This window comes from Lutra lutra, chromosome 7, assembly GCF_902655055.1.
Source record: "Lutra lutra chromosome 7, mLutLut1.2, whole genome shotgun sequence".
NCBI classification, from domain to species: domain Eukaryota; kingdom Metazoa; phylum Chordata; class Mammalia; order Carnivora; family Mustelidae; genus Lutra; species Lutra lutra.
In genome coordinates, this window is record NC_062284.1 from 70,260,109 (window position 1) to 70,278,727 (window position 18,619).

General features: G+C 40.6%; 1 protein-coding gene across 2 annotated transcripts in view; it reads left to right on the plus strand.

Moving 5' to 3' along the window:
• Positions 1-13,857: 13,857 nt before the first annotated feature.
• Positions 13,858-18,619, plus strand: part of SCG3 (secretogranin III) — a 29,600-nt gene continuing 24,838 nt past the window's right edge. The window contains exons 1-4 of one of the 2 annotated variants that reach the window (XM_047739157.1): positions 13,858-14,276; positions 14,962-15,014; positions 15,519-15,564; positions 15,660-15,875. In XM_047739157.1, the coding sequence (XP_047595113.1) occupies positions 14,186-14,276; positions 14,962-15,014; positions 15,519-15,564; positions 15,660-15,875 (406 nt within the window). In that variant the 5' untranslated portion in view covers positions 13,858-14,185. The remainder of the gene's footprint in view (positions 14,277-14,961; positions 15,015-15,518; positions 15,565-15,659; positions 15,876-18,619) is intronic. The other variant, XM_047739158.1, reaches the window with a different exon arrangement.

Below are 18,619 nucleotides of genomic sequence, written 5' to 3' on the forward strand. Positions count from 1 at the left end.
TTTCAATCTTTGCTAATTTGAAAGATCAAAAATGATATTTTATAATCATTTTACTTGCATTCTTGATTACTGGTGGTTGGGAACATTGGTGATCTTTTCCCAGTTTTTCAAACTTGTTATAACATTTTGACATTTTTAAAAATAGAAATGTTGGGTAATTAATATATCATTCTCTTCCCTTCTGTTTTCTGTTTTGTCTATGATGTTTAAAGTAGCATTTCTTTTCTCAAGATAATAAAGGTATTCACACAATTTATCATGGTTTTATATTTAAATCTTTGATCCATATATAGTTTATTTCAATGGAGGTATGAGGAATACATCCATCATTAAACAAAATTGCTAGCCAATATCCCAACATCACTTACGTATTAATTATCTAATCCTCAATGATTTTTTTTTTTAAAGAGAGAGAGAGCGGGGCAGGGACAGAGGGACAGGGAGAGAATCTTAAGCAGGCTCCACAAGCATGGAGCCCAACACAGGGCTCAATCGCACAACCCTAAGATCATGACTTGAGCTAAAATCAAGAGTCAGACACTTAACCAGCTGAGCCACCCAAGTGCCTCTAATCGCCACTGATTTGAAATGCCCCTTTTATCATATGCTAAATCACCATATTGCAGGGAAACTGATTAGGAAGCTATTGCAATGGTGCTCTGCTCCTGAACCAGGGTACTCTATTCCTGCTCAGGGTCAAAATGTATTAGTTACTGTAGCTTTATAATATCTAGTAAGAAATTCCCCTTCTTTCACTTTCAGAATTTTTTTGGTTATTCGTGTACTTGTTCATTTATTCAAAAATTTATTTATTGGATGCTTACTAGAAACCAGACTCCATTCCAGGTGTTGGAATTTTTTTAAAAAGTCAAAGTTTCTGCTCTTAGGGTGCTTGCATAATCTGGAAGAGGAGATGGACAATAAAACATATTTATTAAAAGTTGTGATAAATGCTAAGAATGAAAGAGATGTGATAGAAGATAAGTGAGTGAGGACACTGGTCAGAAAAGGCCTGTCTTAGGAGGGGACAGTGACTGGGATGAGAAGGAGCTGGCAGAAGAAACATTCCAGACAGAAGGGAGAGCAAGTTGCAAAATCCCTGAGTGGGAAGAAAGCTTGTCATATTCTGGGAATGACAGGAAGGGGCCTGAGAGTGGAGCCCCATGAAAGAAGAAGAGACAAAGTAGATATCTTCCATTTCCTCCCTCCTGCCACATCCACAGTCCACCCAACCCTGTGCCCAAGAGGACTGACTTCAGAGGACTGTGTGAATGGCTCCCTTGTCATCAGCCATAAGGGGCCACTGGCAGGAGATGAGAGGAAGAGAGGAGAGTGGAGTCAGGAGATTTATTTCCCTGGCTCCCTCCCTATTAGGCTGTCTCCTGTTGGTTGCGTCCTCTATGAAGGCTATACCTCCCATCAGCCAGCCTTTTGATAGCGTTCACACCAGGCTCAGGCTGGATGGTAATGTCTCCCACCTGGGACTAGCTAGGCACAGGGTGCTGCAACTTTCCAGGTTGCCTTGCCCAAACTCCACCTGTACCTTTGATCAGACTTGTATTTTCAAAAGATCTGGTGGCTTTAAAGTATAAACTGGAGGGATGGAGATAAACGGCAAGAGGAAGGGAGCAGAGAGATTAAACAGAGTTAAAATTAGGACTGGCTCGAAAAATCCTGAATGTATGGACACTGTCTGAGAAACACAGGAGTCTGAATTCCATTCATTTGTTCCATTTTTTCCAATAACTGTTTATGTGCCAGGCACTATTATAGGCACTCACAGTAGAGAAATAAATTTCATGGTATGTTTAAATGAGATAAGTGGCAAGGAATAATGAAAAAGTAGAGCAAAGTAATATGGTTGAGAATACAGGAGTGGCAGAAGTGGATGCAATTTTTTTTTTTAGATTTTGTTTTAGATTTTTTATTTTATTATTTATTTGAGAGAGAGAAAGAGAGAGAGAGAGAGAAGGAGAGCACAGGCCAGGGGGAGAGGCAGATGCAGAGGGAGAGAGAGAAACAGACTGCCCACTGAGCAAGGAGCCGGATGCAGGGCTTGATCCCAGGACCCCGGGGATCTTGACCTGAGCTGAAGGCAGACGCTTAACCAACAGAGCCACCCAGGCGTCCCATGGGTGCAATTTTAAATAAGCCATCACTGAGAAGGTGACATTTGAGTTAAGGTTTGTTGGGGGTTGGGGGTGAAAACTATTCCTGGTAGAGGAGGAGATCACGGTAAGTGAACCAATAAGAAGAATGTCTGGCCAAGTCAAGAGCAGCAGAGGCCAGTGTAACAGGTGCTAAGGGGCCTGGCGATGAGCAGAAAAAAATGAAGTCAGAGAGGTCATAGAAATTATGTCACTCGAGGTCTTTTGGGGGGTTTGTTTGGAAGAGAGGCAGTAGAGAAGAGGTAACTGCTTTCCTGTGGGGGTCAACCCACCCTCCGCTTTGGGGAGAGGTGTGCACTTGAACCTTCTCCCACAGCCTCCTCCTAGTCGCTGTTCCCAGATGAATGGGAGAGGAAATCCAGTAATCACTCTAAGTTTCTCAGAATGCATTCGTCCTGTCTAATTGTTTCCGTGCAATGGCTAGCAAGAAATGCTGACCTAATTCTCTAGTATTTGGAAAATGTTGCCATCCTAGGAGAAAAAGAACAGAAATTGCACTGCTAACACTGCAGCAGCATTTATAGCTAAATTGGGTGAGGTCCCCAAGGCAGCAGCATGTCTCCAGGGATGGTTGGAAGATGGGCTTTGGAGCACCGGAAAAAAACAATTGATTTTCTGTTCCACAGAGGAAGATGTTTAATTGTGTTTTCGGAATACCTTTGAGAGAAATAAGAAAGGAAAACAGTTTCTCTTACTACTCTCTCTACCAGTGGGCAGCAAATTTTAAAACAACCCTTTTCTTTCTAAAGCTTTTTATTATGAAAAATGTCCAGCATATACAAAACTAAAGAGGATAATATATTCAATCCCCATATAATCAATACCCAGAATCAATAATTATCTATGAAAGGCCAATCTTATTTTTTCTCTTCGGCTAGCTATATGTTTTTTCCTGCAGTATTTTAAAGCATATTCCGCACATGAGTGTGTGCTGAGCATTTACTATATATCAGAAACTATTCTAGATGCTCTGAATATAGCAATGGGCAAAAATATATAGACGAAAAAAATCTCCATCTGTAAAAATCTCTCACAGTTTAGGTGGGGAAGAGAGATGATAACTAAAATCAATCAGTGAGGGGCACCTGAGTGGCTCAGTGGGTTAAGCCTCTGCCTTTGGCTCAGGTCATGATCTCAGGGTCCTGGGATCAAGCCCCGAGTTGGGCTCTCTGTTCAGAAGGGAGCCTGCTCCCCCACCCCCACCGCCTGCCTCTCTGCCTGCTTGTGATCTCTGTCTGTCAAATAAATAAATAAGATCTTTAAAATCAATAAGTGAAATGGACAGTATATTAGGCAATAAGTGGAATGGAGAAACATAAGGCAGGGGAAAGGGAGTGCAGAAGCAGGGATTACAACTTTAAATAAAGGGTCAGGGCACATGTGGTGAACATTGGGATACACTGCTCAGATCCCATTTTAGGACCAAAGGACTTATTCTCACAGATGCTGGAAAGAGCCATCTCATCCAGGTCATGACTCCTTCTGGGGATGCCTACACCCAACAACTCATCTGAGCAGGACTATAAAGGCCTCCACCTCTCTCCCCAACCGAGCCCCGCTCTGAAGGATCCCCTTCTTTAGAACTTCAGAACTCCTTGTAGAATTGACTAATGCTTCCACTCAGACTGTTGCAGCTCAACTACTCCCTCCGGCAAATCCCGCATCCTCCCCCTTCTGTCCCTCCCGTGGATATTGATTCAATAGCATACAGGTATCCCCTGCTTTTCAGAAGTTCACATTATGCCGGTTCACTTTTATAAAAGACCTACATTTGTACCCAGTTTTGCTAACTGAAAGAAATCCAAAGAGGATTTTTTGCTTTCACACGCATACAGCTGAAGAGTGAAATTAGCATTCAGCATTCCTTTTGCAAATCCATTATAGATGCTGCACCACGTGAGCAAGGCACCACGAAGCTCCTTCCCCAGGAATACACTCAGCATCTCCGCCTCAAGCTGCCACAGCTTTTAAAATGAGTCTGTGAGCATCTGTGCTTTATCTTAATTTATCTTGTGTATCCATTAGCAAGATGTGTCTTAAGGTATCAGAAAAGCCCAAAGAGGTTATTTCTGGGGTCTGGGAATGCTCAAAAAATGTTTCCGTATAAATTAATGGTACCTGCATCTTTGTTTTATGCCATTTCAGCTTATGAAAGTTTTTGTAGGAATGCTCTACTTTCAGAGAGCAGGGGAAACCTCTACCCAAATGAACTTCCTACTGCTAATCTCCATTTCAGTGTCTGCTTCTTAGGGAACCCCACCTGAGTAGTAGGCCTTTCTAAGAACACGACTTCTTAGATACATATGCTATATTTAAGGGATTGAGCCCTGGGCATATCTGGAGGAAGAGAATTCCAGGAATGGAGCAGAGCCGGTGCAAAGGCCGGGAGGTAGAAGTGGGCCAGCTGTGTCAGAGGAACAGCAAGGAATCTTACGTATTTATTTATTTATTTAATTTATTTATTTATTTATTTATTTATTTAAAAGATTTTATTTATTTATTTATTTGACAGACAGAGATCACAAGCAGGCAGAGAGGCAGGCAGAGAGAGAGGAGGAAGCAGGCTCCCTGCTGAGCAGAGAGCCCGATGCGGGGCTCGATCCCAGGACCCTGAGATCATGACCTGAGCCGAAGGCAGCGGCTTAACCCACTGAGCCACCCAGGCGCCCCTGAATCTTACGTATTTAGATTAGAAAGAATAAAGGGTGAATAATAAAAGATGAGATCAAAGATCTGGTGGAGAGCCAAATAGTGTAAGAGACATATATAAAGGGCATTTATGGACGTGGCTCTTTCTCAGAGTAAAGTAGAGAGCTTGAGAATTTCCTAAAAGATCTCTCTCATTCCCTTTCTCTCTCAGGCTGCTTCAAAAGACTCAGCTCTCTAGGCAAGATTTCCAGTTGTCCTCACCTCCTTCCAGATGCATGAGTCAGATAAATGGATTAAACCACATGCAACAAGGAAGCCTCCAGACATACTTAGAAGGGGTCCTAACCCATCATTACCAGACCTACAAGAACCCAGTTGTAAGTGATGTTCTAGTTCCACTGGACCCAGGTCCCACCGGTCCCTAGGCCTCCATTTTTTCTTAGAGAAAGTCTTAGGAAGCCCCTGTAGGCAACCCAACATGAATCATGGCAAGGAACAAACAGAACTGGCTGTCCCTTTAATTCATTGAAGAGTGGACTACCTGTGTCTCAATGTTGATTCCTCAGTCCCTTGGATAGCTCACAATCAAACAGAGGCTGATTGATACAACATGGGAGAAACTGTTTTTACTGTCCATGGTTAAGCTGACCTACAGAGAGATCTCTTGGAATCTTCTCACCCAGGCCCTAGATAAGGACCTATGGGATATATTTCATCATAGAGCCTGACATTTAGAAGATTTAGACCCTCTTAGAATCCATAGATGAGAATTTAAAATGAGAAATCTTCTGCACAGTGGATCCTTCTCATCTTGTTCATAAAGAAGAATGGAGAGCTAAAGTCTGCCATGAGTTCTTTTTTTTTTTAAATATTTTATTTATTTATTTGACAGAGAGAGATCACAAGTAGGCAGAGAGGCAGGCAGAGAGAGAGGAGGAAGCAGGCTCCCTGCTGAGCAGAAAGCCCGATGCGGGGCTCCATCCCAGGACCCTGGGATCATGACCTGAGCTGAAGGCAGAGGCTTTAACCCACTGAGCCACCCAGACGCCCTCTGCCATGGGTTCTATGGTGACAGTTGAGACGAGTGCCCCCTTCCACAGATCCCTGGCCAGTCCATTTTATTCCTTTAATTCACTTGGCACAACCAGGCAAACCAGAAAAAAAAAACTGCATAAAAAGCCATGGTGTCGGGGCTCCTGGGTGGCTCAGTCATTGAGCATCTGGCTTTGGCTCAGGTCATGATCCCAGGGTCCTGGGATCCAGCCCTGCATCAGGCTCCCCACTCAGCGGGAAGCCTGCTTCTCCCTCTCCCACTCCTGCTGCTTGTGTTCTCGCTCTGTCTCTCTCTGTCAAATAAATAAATTCTTCTTTTTTAAGATTTTATTTATTTATTTGACAGAGAGAAATCACAAGTAGGCAGAGAGGCAGGCAGAGAGAGAGGAGGAAGCAGGCTCCCCGCTGAGCAGAAAGCCCGATGCGGGGCTCGAACCCAGGACCTGGGATCATGACCTGAGCAGAAGGCAGCGGCTCAACCCACTGAGCCACCCAGGCGCCCCAAATAAATAAATTCTTAAAAAAAAAAAAAAAAAAGCTATGGTGTCTATAGGCCATGTCAGAAATTCTTCCAGACGGGCCACCCTCCTTCTTAGTACACTGATTCATCAGTTCTCCAAGTTTCCCTGCCCCTTTCAGCTCAGAGCTCTGGTTCCTTTCTGGATCCCTCAATTTGGTGACTTGACTTATACTATTTATCACAACTCTAATCATGCCTTCCTTTAGGCCATGATTCTTGTTCCTTGTCTATTATCTCCACTCATGGTAACTGTGGGTCAGAAACAACTCATGTTCAAGCCCACCACACCTAATGAGAGAGGGATTCTAATTTCTGTCACACTGAATAGTTAGAAGAGACCCAGATGGTTATGATTTTATGGAGCCCAATTACCTAGGCCACGGCCACTGATTCTTTTAGTACCATCCTCCTAATGTACACCTTGCACGGCCTCCTGGACATCATAAGGGGGTGAGTGGGTACCCATCTTAACCTTGTCTTCTAGCTGACCTCAGAGTCCTGGCAGGATGACTCTGATGTACCTGCTATTTTGCACAAATTTGGGGAGAGCGTCTCCTAGCAGTGAAAGGGTAAGCTTCTTGTGTATACCCTCTCCTCCCGGGAAACCTAGATGACACTACTCAACATTTCTCAGGATTTGAAGTAGCTCACTCAAGGCCAGCCTGACTAACACACTGGCTAAGAAAGTCAAGAGTGGCCTTGACTCACGCAAGCTGCACACGCCTTGCACAGCTAATATCTTTTGAAGATCCACAAGGGAGACCATGTCATTAATATTTTAGCAAATCCTCCAAGGCTGGACCCTACAGAAATGAATCTTTATCTGTCTTGCCTTCGAGCCCCATACCTCCACCATTCAACAAGAAGAAAGTGTTGAATATTCCTAATTCCTAATTCCCAGTCCCCAAAAGGCTAGCTTCAGGGCATGGTAGGGTAGAGGGTGTGTACTAACCTGAGGAGTCCTTGGGCAGCCATAGCCTTCTGAAGCCTGCCTCTGACCACCTAGCAGTTTTGCCCCTGGAAAGAGAGGAGATCGGCAGGGATTATGGGGAGAAATGGTGCAGTTTGGCTACATGAGGTAGACCTGTGGCTTGGAAAAATGTGACAAGTCTCATGTAAGAGAGCTGCTATAGATAGATTCATAAGATAGAATTCTATTCAATGGACGTTTATTGAGCTCTCTACCATACTCTTTCTAGGCACTGAGTTAAAAAGATGAATCCTGACCAGCCTCTTCTCCCAAGTGGGGGTCACAATAAAAAGACATAAATAATGACAATGCACTGTGGAAATCTGTGGAAATTGTTTAGAATGGGATTCAGGTAGTAGCAGAGTGTTAGAGAAGACAAAAAATAAAAAATAAAAAATAGGGGCGCCTGGGTGGCTCAGTGGGTTAAACCTCTGCCTTCGGCTCAGGTCATGATCTCAGGGTCCTGGGATCAAGCCCCACATTGGGCTCTCTGCTCAGCAGGGAGCCTGTTCCCCCGCCCCCCCACCCCGTCTGCTTCTGCCTGCTTGTGATCTCTCTCTCCATGTCAAATAAATAAAATAAAATCCTTTAAAAAAAAAAAACCCAAAAACAAAAAACAAAAACCTCCAACCAGATTTTAATTTTCTCTCAGCTGATTTTTTTTTTAAGATTTTATTTATTTATTTGAGAGAGAGCATGAGCGAGAAGAAGGTCAGAGAGAGAAGCAGACTCCCCATGGAGCTGGGAGCCCGATGCAGGACTCGATCCCGGGACTCCAGGATCATGACCTGAGCCGAAGGCAGTCGTCCAACCAACTGAGCCACCCAGGCGTCCCTCTCTCAGCTGATCTTATCACAATTTAGTCTTCTATCCTAAAAAAAAATTCATTACAATTATCTGAAATATCATGAAGTATACAGTATACAGTATGTAATCCATTAGTTACATAGATTGCATGAGTTTTTTTTCTAATTGTAAAACCAATACATACTTATGTTGAAATTCAAGGAATTCAGAATTACCTAATTAATAAAGAAAAGACTCTTAGGTGAAAACCACTGTAAATATTGTAGGAAATAAATTTTTCAGGTAGCTCTCTGTGTGCATACACATATAACATACTTATGCACAATTTTTATAATAGGAATCATACTGCTAATCATATTTTTCACTCAATGCTGTTTAATCCATATTAAATGCTATATTCCACAATATAGTGAGTAGTGTTTGTCTTATACTCTCACCCTGAATCCTTCTGGGAAACTGCTCTGCCCTTGTAGTTCTGGAGGGAGTTCTTTATAACATCTCACACCTTCCTTCCATGGCCCCTTGAGCAGGTGATTGACCCAATCTGGTCCAACCACGGTACAACCAAGGTGGGTGAACAACAAGAATAGTCTACCATTCAGCTAGCTACCTTCTCCTTTCCACTCTCAGATTCAGTTCTGACACTACCCACTCATTAGGTGACTTATAAGATCTTGTCATTTGGGCCCACTTTCTTTGTATACTTTTTTTTTCATTTCCATGGCTTCATTTTCCTTGATTATTTTAGTCTTTTTATTTGCTCATTTTCATTACTTTGGTTATTTTTTTTAAGATTTTATTTATTTATTTATTTGACAAAGAGAGAGAGAGAGAGACAGCAAGAGAGGGAACACAAGCAGGGGGAGTAGGAGATGGAGAAGCAGGCTTCCTGTGGACCAGGGAGCCCCATGCGGGGCTCTGTGTGGGGCTCCATCCTAGGACCCTAGGATCATGACCTGAGGATCATGACCTGAGCCACAAGGCAGAGGCTTAACTACAGAGCCACCCAGGTGTCCCTATCCTTAGTTACTTCAACTTTCCTCTGATAGTGAATTTCCAGATTCACATCTACTTCTCTGCTGAGCTATAACAACAGCTATCTCTAGTCGCTGGTATCCTGTGTCAGTCTCTCTTTAACTGCAACAGATTCATTCCTATAATTCTATAGCTGTGAGGGCCTTTGCCAGCTCTGCCTCACTATTCTTGGGCCTTTCATGAGCACCTCTTCTGCCAGGCTACTCTTTTGTGTTTAAAAAAAAAAAAAAAAGTGCCGAGTGGAGATTCATACTGATAGAGGGGCTAACAGCTCTTTAAGGTACTGGCAGCTCCTGGCACGGTAAGACTATATAATTTTCCAATGTGGAACAACCATCATAGTTTCAGCATTTAAAGACTGAAGACGAGGGGCACCTGGGTGGCTCAGTGGGTTAAGCCTCTGCCTTCGGGGTCCTGGGATGGAGCCCTTCATCGGGCTCTCTGCTCAGCAGGGAGCCTGCTTCCCCCCTCTCTGCCTGCTGCTCTGTCTACTTGTGATCTTTCTCTGTCAAATAAATAAATAAAATCTTAAAAAAAAACAACTGAAGATGAACTAGTAATCCTTATCATTTTATTCATCCATTTAAGCAAACGGATTTCCAGATGCTGTAAAGATGGTTGAGAAAGAAAGAGAAGTAAAACAAGATCCTTTCCTTTGAGGATCTCATAGTTTAGTGGGATAAATAGCTAGTGGGATAAATTATATAAGCGGATAATTAGAGTATGAAATACAATTTTATTAAGATATATATAAAATATTTTCTTAGAAAAAAAAAAAAAACAGACACCAAAAGCACATATGCCAAAAGTTGGTGGTTATCTCTATCAGATTTTCCCCCCTTTTTGCTTATCTGTATTTTCAGAATTTTCCTTTGATGTGTATTTATTACTTTTGGAATAAGGAAAAAGAAGCATGTTCAAAAGCAGCACAATGGTCTACATGTTACATTAAAAGTGTGCACAATATTCTAAGGAAGAAACTGACTTGTCTGGGAAATTCAAAGAAAACCTGGCAACATGTATCTTTCCAATCTTATATTGGTATGTGTCTCTCACATGCAAATGCATCTCATCTCTCACATCTCAAATGCAATGCATGGCCTTGTTTAGATCCTGGTCCAAGCAAACCAACTGTCAAAATATTTATAAGCAAGTGCGGAAATTTGAATTCTGATTGCATATTTGAGGATACAAAGGTAGTATTATTATTATTATGACGTATGCTAAAGGTATGACAGTAATGTTAGGAAAAAAGTCCTTATCTCTTAGGTAAACATACTGACATAATTATGGATGAAATGATATGAAGTCTGGGATTTTTATAGGTAAATAATCCATTGGGGGTGCCAAGTGGTTGGGAATATAAAATAAAAAGAGTAGTCATAAGCTAATGACCAATAAAGTTGGGTAATGAATACATGGGTGTTAATTTCAGTATTTTCTCTACTTTTGTGTTTGTTTGAAATTTCCTGTCATAAAATACGCAATAATTAATAGAATGATTTTTTCAATAAGGGATAAAAACATCCTTCAAATATCTCTACCTCCAAGACTCAGCTCAAAAGGCATTTTCTTCACCAGTGAATGAGAACATGACAAGCAATCCATGTGTGTGTTCGCCTATATACAAGAAGTACTTACAAATTACCTGTACATTTTATGTTGTCTATTTTATGATCATCTGTGTCAATGACACTTATAATTTCAACATGTATTTTTGACACTATTCAACTTTTTAAAAAGATTTTATTTATTTGACAGAGAGAGACAGAACACAAGCAGGCAGAGGGAGAAGCAGGCCCCCTGTTCAGTAGGAGCAGGACCCAGGGATCATGACCTGAGCCAAAGACAGCTGCTTAACTGACGGAGCCACCCAGGTGCCCCCACTATTCAATGTTTATAGTGTATGTATATAGAATAATAAAATATTTTAATCTTTTTATTATTAAGAAAAGAGATATTTTTCTCTTTGAAACCTTCCCTGACCATTCATGCCATTATTTGCACCCCACCTGAACTCTGCACATAAAAGAGAGGACCTATAACACACTTCTGTGCTTGTTTGCTTACTTATATTTAAATGAGGTCAATGTATAGGACATGAAAACTACTCAGTAAATAGTTGTATTTATTGTTGTCCTTTCTCTTTATTAGGCTATAAGACTAGCAGTGGCCATCTTATTTGTCTTTATATACCCAGCAATTATCTCAATACCTGCTACATGTCAAGTGCTCCATAAATATTTCCTAATGAATAAGTGAAACTTAGAATCACTCCATTTAGACCTACACTGTGTCCACCAGAAATATCCATAAGACTGAGGAATGTAAAGTAATTCATGCCTTACAGTTTACTCAGTGTTCTACAGCTCATTTGATCAGAAACATAACATATTCCTAGATTCAGTGTCCATTTAACACAGTCACCTTGAGTCCAAATGGCAGAAAAAGGTCAAACACATTTTTAAAAATTTTTGGCAAGCAATGCAATGTACTAGTAGCCATCTCTTACCTTCATTCTACCCTGGGCCTCTCTCCCAACCACGAACTTATAACGAGGAGAGAGGTGAGTCAGAAACAGGACAAATAAAAGAATGAGGCTGAATGGATGATGGGGAGTGGAGGTACACACTTCTAGTTATGAAATGAATAAGTCACCAGGATGAAAGGCACAGCATAGGGAGTATAATCAATGGTAACTACACTTGTGGTGAGCATAGTGTAATATATAGAGTTGTCAAATTACTATGTTGTACACCTGAAACTAAGTTAAACTGTATGTCAACTATATTTTAATCTTAAAAATGAAGGTAATTATTTTAAAAATAGTGTGAGACTGAGAAATCAGGTAAGGAATAGAGTGCAGGATTGGCAAAAGGCTATATCACATAATATTCAGTAATGTTTCTTAAGTGCTGAAAACATTTCATGACTTATATTTTAGGCTATGTCAAAATAATCTTAGCATCAAAATGACTTGATCAAAACATGTACCATTTGATCCCCACAATGACATTATGAAGGAAACAGAGACTGTCATCTTTTTTTTAAGATTTTTTTTATTTATTTACGTCGGAGAGAGAGAGAGCACAACCAGGGGGAGTGGCAGGCAGAGGAAGCAGAGCAGGCAGAGGGAGAAGCAGGTTCCCTACTGAGCAGGGAGCCCGATGCAGGACTTGATCCCAGGACCAAGAGATCATGACCTGAGTTGAAGGCAACCACTTAACTGGCTGAGCCACACAGGCGTCCCTCTTATTATTATCTTTAATAGGCGTCCCTCTTTATCTCTGTTTTAAAGAAGAGGATCATGAGGAAATTTATCCTTTACCCAGCTGGGATCTTAAATTGTGACAATTTTTTTAATGCAGTATACCAGTATACTGGGATAATAATGCTGTGTTATCACTGCCAAGAAACAACTATTTGTTTTGAAATAGCTGTTAGATTGAAAGTACTCTTCAGATTCTAAAGGGAAGTATTTGAGTGACTTCCAAACTCAAAACCCTTTAGAACAAGGGAGATCTGTTTGTTAGTTTGTTTGTTTGTTTGTTTATAGGTACTCGAATGACTAACTTGCTCCTTGAAAAGCAAGGGTGCAGAAATCAAAGGCCTGATTGTGCTGAATCTTTCTATTTGGTCATTATTCAGATGGGTTCCCAGAATGCCACAGTACGAAGGAAAGGCTCCAAGCTCTGTTTAAAAATCAGAAACTGAAGAGCTTACTCAGCATCCTGCTGACATTACTGTTGCTTGTTTTCGTTATTTAAAAGTCTTTTGATAACTCCTTTTATGCAATAGTGTTAGACTTTGGGGAATATTCTCAGAATGTGGGAAGCACCTCCTGACCTAGTTAGGATCCCTTCTCTTCCAAGACTTCTGGAACAGCCAGACCCTTAGGCATAATTGAATCCTGGGGAAGAATTTTACGGAAATGCAGGTTTGTTTGTTTCTTTGTTTGTTTTGTGGTGCTGTTGGTGCTGAAGAGGGAGCTTTCCCCTTAGTGAGGAAGGGAGAGTTTCACAATGAAACTGACTCTTGATGCTTACTTATCCCAGACTGATGAGGACATCCACGCTTGGGGGAACAGGTAGTAATTTTTTTAGTTCTGCTTCAGCATCTAGGAGAGTGAGAATGTGTAGCAGCAATATATGTGAAAGAATATTCCTTGCATTTCCCAGTTCAAAAGACTGCATAGAATTAAGACAGAAATAAGAGCACTGAGGGACGAGGGACATTTTGTACGTCAACCCAAATCACAAAGGCATGGCTTTTCTAAGGATGTAAGTATTATATCTACCTTTTGGTTAAAGGGGGGTGGAGGAGAAAGAAAGGATTCTGGAACAGATATCCCAGAACTATCCCAAGACAGAAACCTTCATACAAGGTTATCTAGCTCTCCTTGACAGGTGCAAGGGCAGGGAAGGCATTTGGTCCTTGAGGTAACATTTGGTTGGGACGTTACGACAATGACGTCCAAGTTTATAGCAATCCAGGTGACCCTGAGCGCAGGAGCACCCGAAAGACTGCGGCACCGAAAACACGCTAGCCTGCCGGTCGCCCCTCCCCCACTTGCATTCTCGGGGGATTGGAGTAGCATAGGAGTCGCTGACGCCATCCCTTACCGCCTCTGGCTCTCAGAGAGCATGCGCTTCCTTCCTTTCACTTCCTCTCAAGGAGGGAGAGAGAGTAAGGCTACGCCCTAGCCGACCCACGGCTGGCTTCGCGTCACAGGAACTTCAGCACCCACGGGGCGGACAGCGCTCTCCCCCACCTGAGGACCTGACTCTGGAGCTCCCGGAGCCTTCCTAATCCCTTTACTGAGTAGCGGCGCGGAGCTCCCCGGGCCGCTGGGTCCCTGCTACTCTTCCTCCCCTCACCCGCCCTCCTAGCTCTTCCTGTTTTTACTCCTCCTTTTCATTCATAACAAAAGCCACAGCTCTGGGAGTCCGGCGCCAGGCTGTTTCTGAAGCCAAGCGTGGAAGAATGGGGTTCCTTTGGACCGGCACTTGGATTCTGGTGTTGGTGCTCCAAAGCAGCCCAATTCAAGCTTTTCCCAAGCCGGGAGGCAGTCAAGGTACGTGGGCACTTTTCTTCCCACCTCTCTTTTATTTCGCCGCGAAGAAGTAAAGATTGGCATAATCCCGGGAACTGTAAATCACCTTGCCTCTTTTCTGATCAGATCGTATCCGTACATATTGATAGAGAAATCAGTCCGAATTCAGAGACAAGACAGATGCCACCACCCCTACACATAATTTTTGAGTGATAGAGTAATAACATGGGTTGTTTTGAAATATCTTATTTTGAAACTGGGCGAGGGGGTGGTTTTTTCCGCCTTAAAAAGTGGCATTTTTTCCCCCTAGTTGTCTTACAACTAGGATATTTTATTCATAATATGTGCAGCATATGATAAAAGAGCTTTTAATGTACCAGTAATGCCAATCCAAATTATACTCTATCTAGCTGGAAACAGCTGGTAAGAGAAGTGTTAGAACTAAATGTTAGATTTCTGGGCAGAAAAATAAAAGTGTAATTCTATTAACTCAGGAAGTGCACCAAGATAATAGGCAAGGCAACGTTGATAATCATTGTTACTGTATAATCTTGATTATCTTTGTTAATACATATTTTTGTTCACAGGCATCCAAAAACATTTCTCCTAATATTTGTTTTTCTTTTTTGGAGATTTTATGTAGTAAGATACATATTGTATCTTTCCACTGTACAATAAAATTTATATTTGTGTTTGGTTATTCTAGAAAAATCCCTACATAATAGAGAATTAAGTGCAGAAAGACCTTTGAATGAACAGGTAGGTCAAAAGTAAAATTATAAATGTTATTTCATTTTATTTTAGTTATTATATTTAATGTAATTAAGCTGTGACATTTTAGCCATTTGAATTCACAAACTTCAGGAACTTAATAATAAATTGGCAGAAGTTAAGATGGAAAATATGTTTTGGGAAATTGTACATCTTAACAGTTACATACATAGAATTCTGTATAATACATAGAACTGACTGTATAATAACCCAGTAAATCCAATATCACATCCACTCTATTTTAAGGCTGTTTAATTTATCAGATTTATCTTTCACCAATATTACAGGAGCAGGGAATTAATATTTGCAGACCATCTGCCCTTTCTTTTATCTCATTTAATCCTCATGGCAATGCTTTGAAATAGAAATTATTATCTACATTTTACAAATAAGAAAATGAAATCCCGCAAAGATTATATTATTTAGCTGTCATATTTGGTAAATGCTGGAGCAATGATTTAAAACCAGGTCTATCTCCAATTTACTTCCCAGATTGCTGAAGCAGAAGCAGACAAGATTAAAAAAACATACCCTCCAGGTAAAAAGAAATTATGGTGATATAATTTAAATAACGTAGGTTATGAAAATCTTAACTAAAATGGATGTGTTGGGTTTGGGGGGCTTTTCTTCCAGAAAACAAGCCAGGTGAAAGCAATTATTCCTTTGTTGATAACTTGAACCTGCTAAAGGCAATAACAGAAAAGGAAAAAACTGAGAAAGAAAGACAATCCATTAGAAGCTCCCCATATGATAATAAATTAAATGTGGAAGACGCCGATTCAACCAAGAATCGAAGACTGATTGATGATTATGATTCTACTAAGAGTGGACTGAATCATAAATTTCAAGGTAAATGAGGAAATAAAACTTTTGATTCCTATTTTCTCTAACTTGGAGTCTCCCCATTGTGGGTTAAGAGAAAGTCCTATGTTTTAAAAATAGCCTTTTTATATTCATAGTCCTTTATTAGTTAGGATCAAAATTAATTTTTTGTGTGAGGCCTCAGCTACACAGAAGCCCAAATTTTATTTTCTCATTTTAAGTTTCCTTTACTGATTTTTTGAAAACAATTTAAATCTGCTGTCTATATTTTATGAAATCGAATTCATTTTAACATTCCAATTTACTTCAACTATTAGTACAAAGAAAATATCATAATTCTCAAATAATTACATCAATAAAATGCTCCTTACAAAAGCTGAAATAGCCATTACTTTCTTTTCAGTGGTCTTTTCCTAGTCATATCTTTCTCCCTAGGTCATTCTAACCTTTCCATGGCCCTAATTATCATCTATAGCCTGATGTCTCATAACACTAGCCCACACTTCTCCTTCTCTGAAATATATATATATTACCTATATATACAATAGTTTTGTTCTCTATCCTCGATCACCGCCATCCTTGTCCAAACTCTAATCATGTCTCACTTGAACTACAGCAAAATCTTCTAATGGATCTTCCAGCATTCACTCTGCCCTTCTCTAACTCAGAGCAGCCAGAGTGATCTTTTCAACACACAAGTACAATCTTGTCACTCTTGCATAAAACGTGTTAGTAGATTCTTATTTGTGTCAGGATAAAAACCCAAATCCTTAATGTGGCTTCCATAGTCCTGGAAGGACAGATTCCTGTGTTCATCCAGCACACGTGATCTAATAGAAACCTGTTCCTTTCGTTCATGACACTCAATGTAATTTGTAATTTTATACTCCTAAGTGTGACCACCTATGATTTGTCTTTCTCCTTAACTAAACTGGAAATGTCACTAGAAGAGAAACATTGTATATCCAGTGTCTGAATCCTTATGAATTCACTGCATGAATAGATGAATGAAGGAATGAGTGAGCGAATAAAATAATACTCCAGGGAGTACATGAACTATTGTATCTGAGCATGGAGGAGAAGAGTGTGTTTTCTGTGCTGAGGACCACTGCTTAAAAGTGACTACAAATTTTCTTTAATATTCTTATTTTGCTCCATGGCCACAAGAGAATTATCCTGGATATCTCTGCCAGAAAACAACTACCAACTAAATATTACTTTCATTGGATATCACAGCCTGAGGAAAATTCAGAAGTGTGTTCTATATGAATGGGGTAGGGAAGATGGTTTATATTTTGAAACATTTCATATTGTATACTACTCACAGAAATGTGTTTCTCTTGAATTCTACTTTTTAACCTAAAATATTTGGACTAGAAATAAATAGGCACTGGGTATACTTTGATTGAACAGACCATTTAATTTCATAAAATTAAAAAAAATAGTCTAATGTTTGTTTGACTACCTTTTTTTTTTGTCAAACTTGTTGTATGTGCAGGCAGAGTTATAGATCTGTTTGTGTCTGACCACTAACTTGAGTAACTTATTTTTAAATTGTTTAACATTTTATTACCATCCCAAATGGGTTCAGAATTCTCTAGAACCCTGATGGCTCTAGATTTACCCTAAGAGTCATTTCAAACCCACTTGAGACTACAGAGGAGACTTCTGGAGATAATGGTCTATGAGTGAATTACTGTTCTCCTCTTAGACCTTGGAAATCCTGGAACCAGCTGGGTTTGTGACAACCAAGTTAACTGGAACCTCAGAGGCATGTAGACTTACATCCCAGAAGGAGTAAAAAAGTGAGGGGGCAAAACTTCTGCAGGATACTGTTACACCTTTATGAAACCTCCAGATGGGCTTGTAGGGCCCGTCGGGTGTCCTTTTCTATGTTTGCCACAGTATATGTGATTCAGGATTTTTCCAAGTTTCTTTTATGAAGTAGTGCTTTGGGGTTCCTGTGTGCATTCACCAAACAAATATTCATTAAGCAATTACTATGTTTCAGACTATGAGCTAGACAAAAAGCTGTGTGTAATTAGGTATCATGCTTAAACTATTTATCAATCTGTTTCCAGTTCTGGCCCATATGAAGACTTCAATAAAAATATGTGTCGGACAAATGAATGTCAGGTGCCGTACATAGATGCCAAGGGTTCAAAAAATAACAGGGCAGATGAAGACTTGGAAGATGGTCTTTTACATCCACTTAGAATGTTGTAGCTGCTTTAAAAAAGTTATGGATGTTGAACTCATGTTTGGTTTCCCTCTGAAGGCATATGTAGGAGGGTAAAATACGCTTTCATGAGCAGTAGAGAAGTCACTCTGAGTAATTCTCTCCATTTTAGAGAAGCCAGGTAAAATCACTGAAGGTGAGGAGCAATGCTCAAGTGCTCAATGATTAACACCATCTAGCAAAGGTCTGCTAGGGAAGTCTGAGCTCCTGGCTCAAGAGCAGGCAGCAGTGCAGCAGAGCAGAGAGGCTGTTTCTGCCGAGAATTGCTTATGTTTTCCCTGTTATGAAGTAAATGAACTGAAAAACAGTCATCTCAGTTATTTTCCAGCTCCAGCAAGCAGCCAGTGCTCTTCCTTTTTTTCAGATCCTGAGGGATTAAGTGGGAAGGGAAATACATTTTTCCACCTCTGCATAGACCTTGGGTAGTTTCTGCTCCACATGCTCCCGAGAGTCTGTCTTGCAACCCACAAATGGAAGAATCAGACCTAAATAACAATGAGTCTCTGCTCCTGAAAAACATGGACAAAGAACC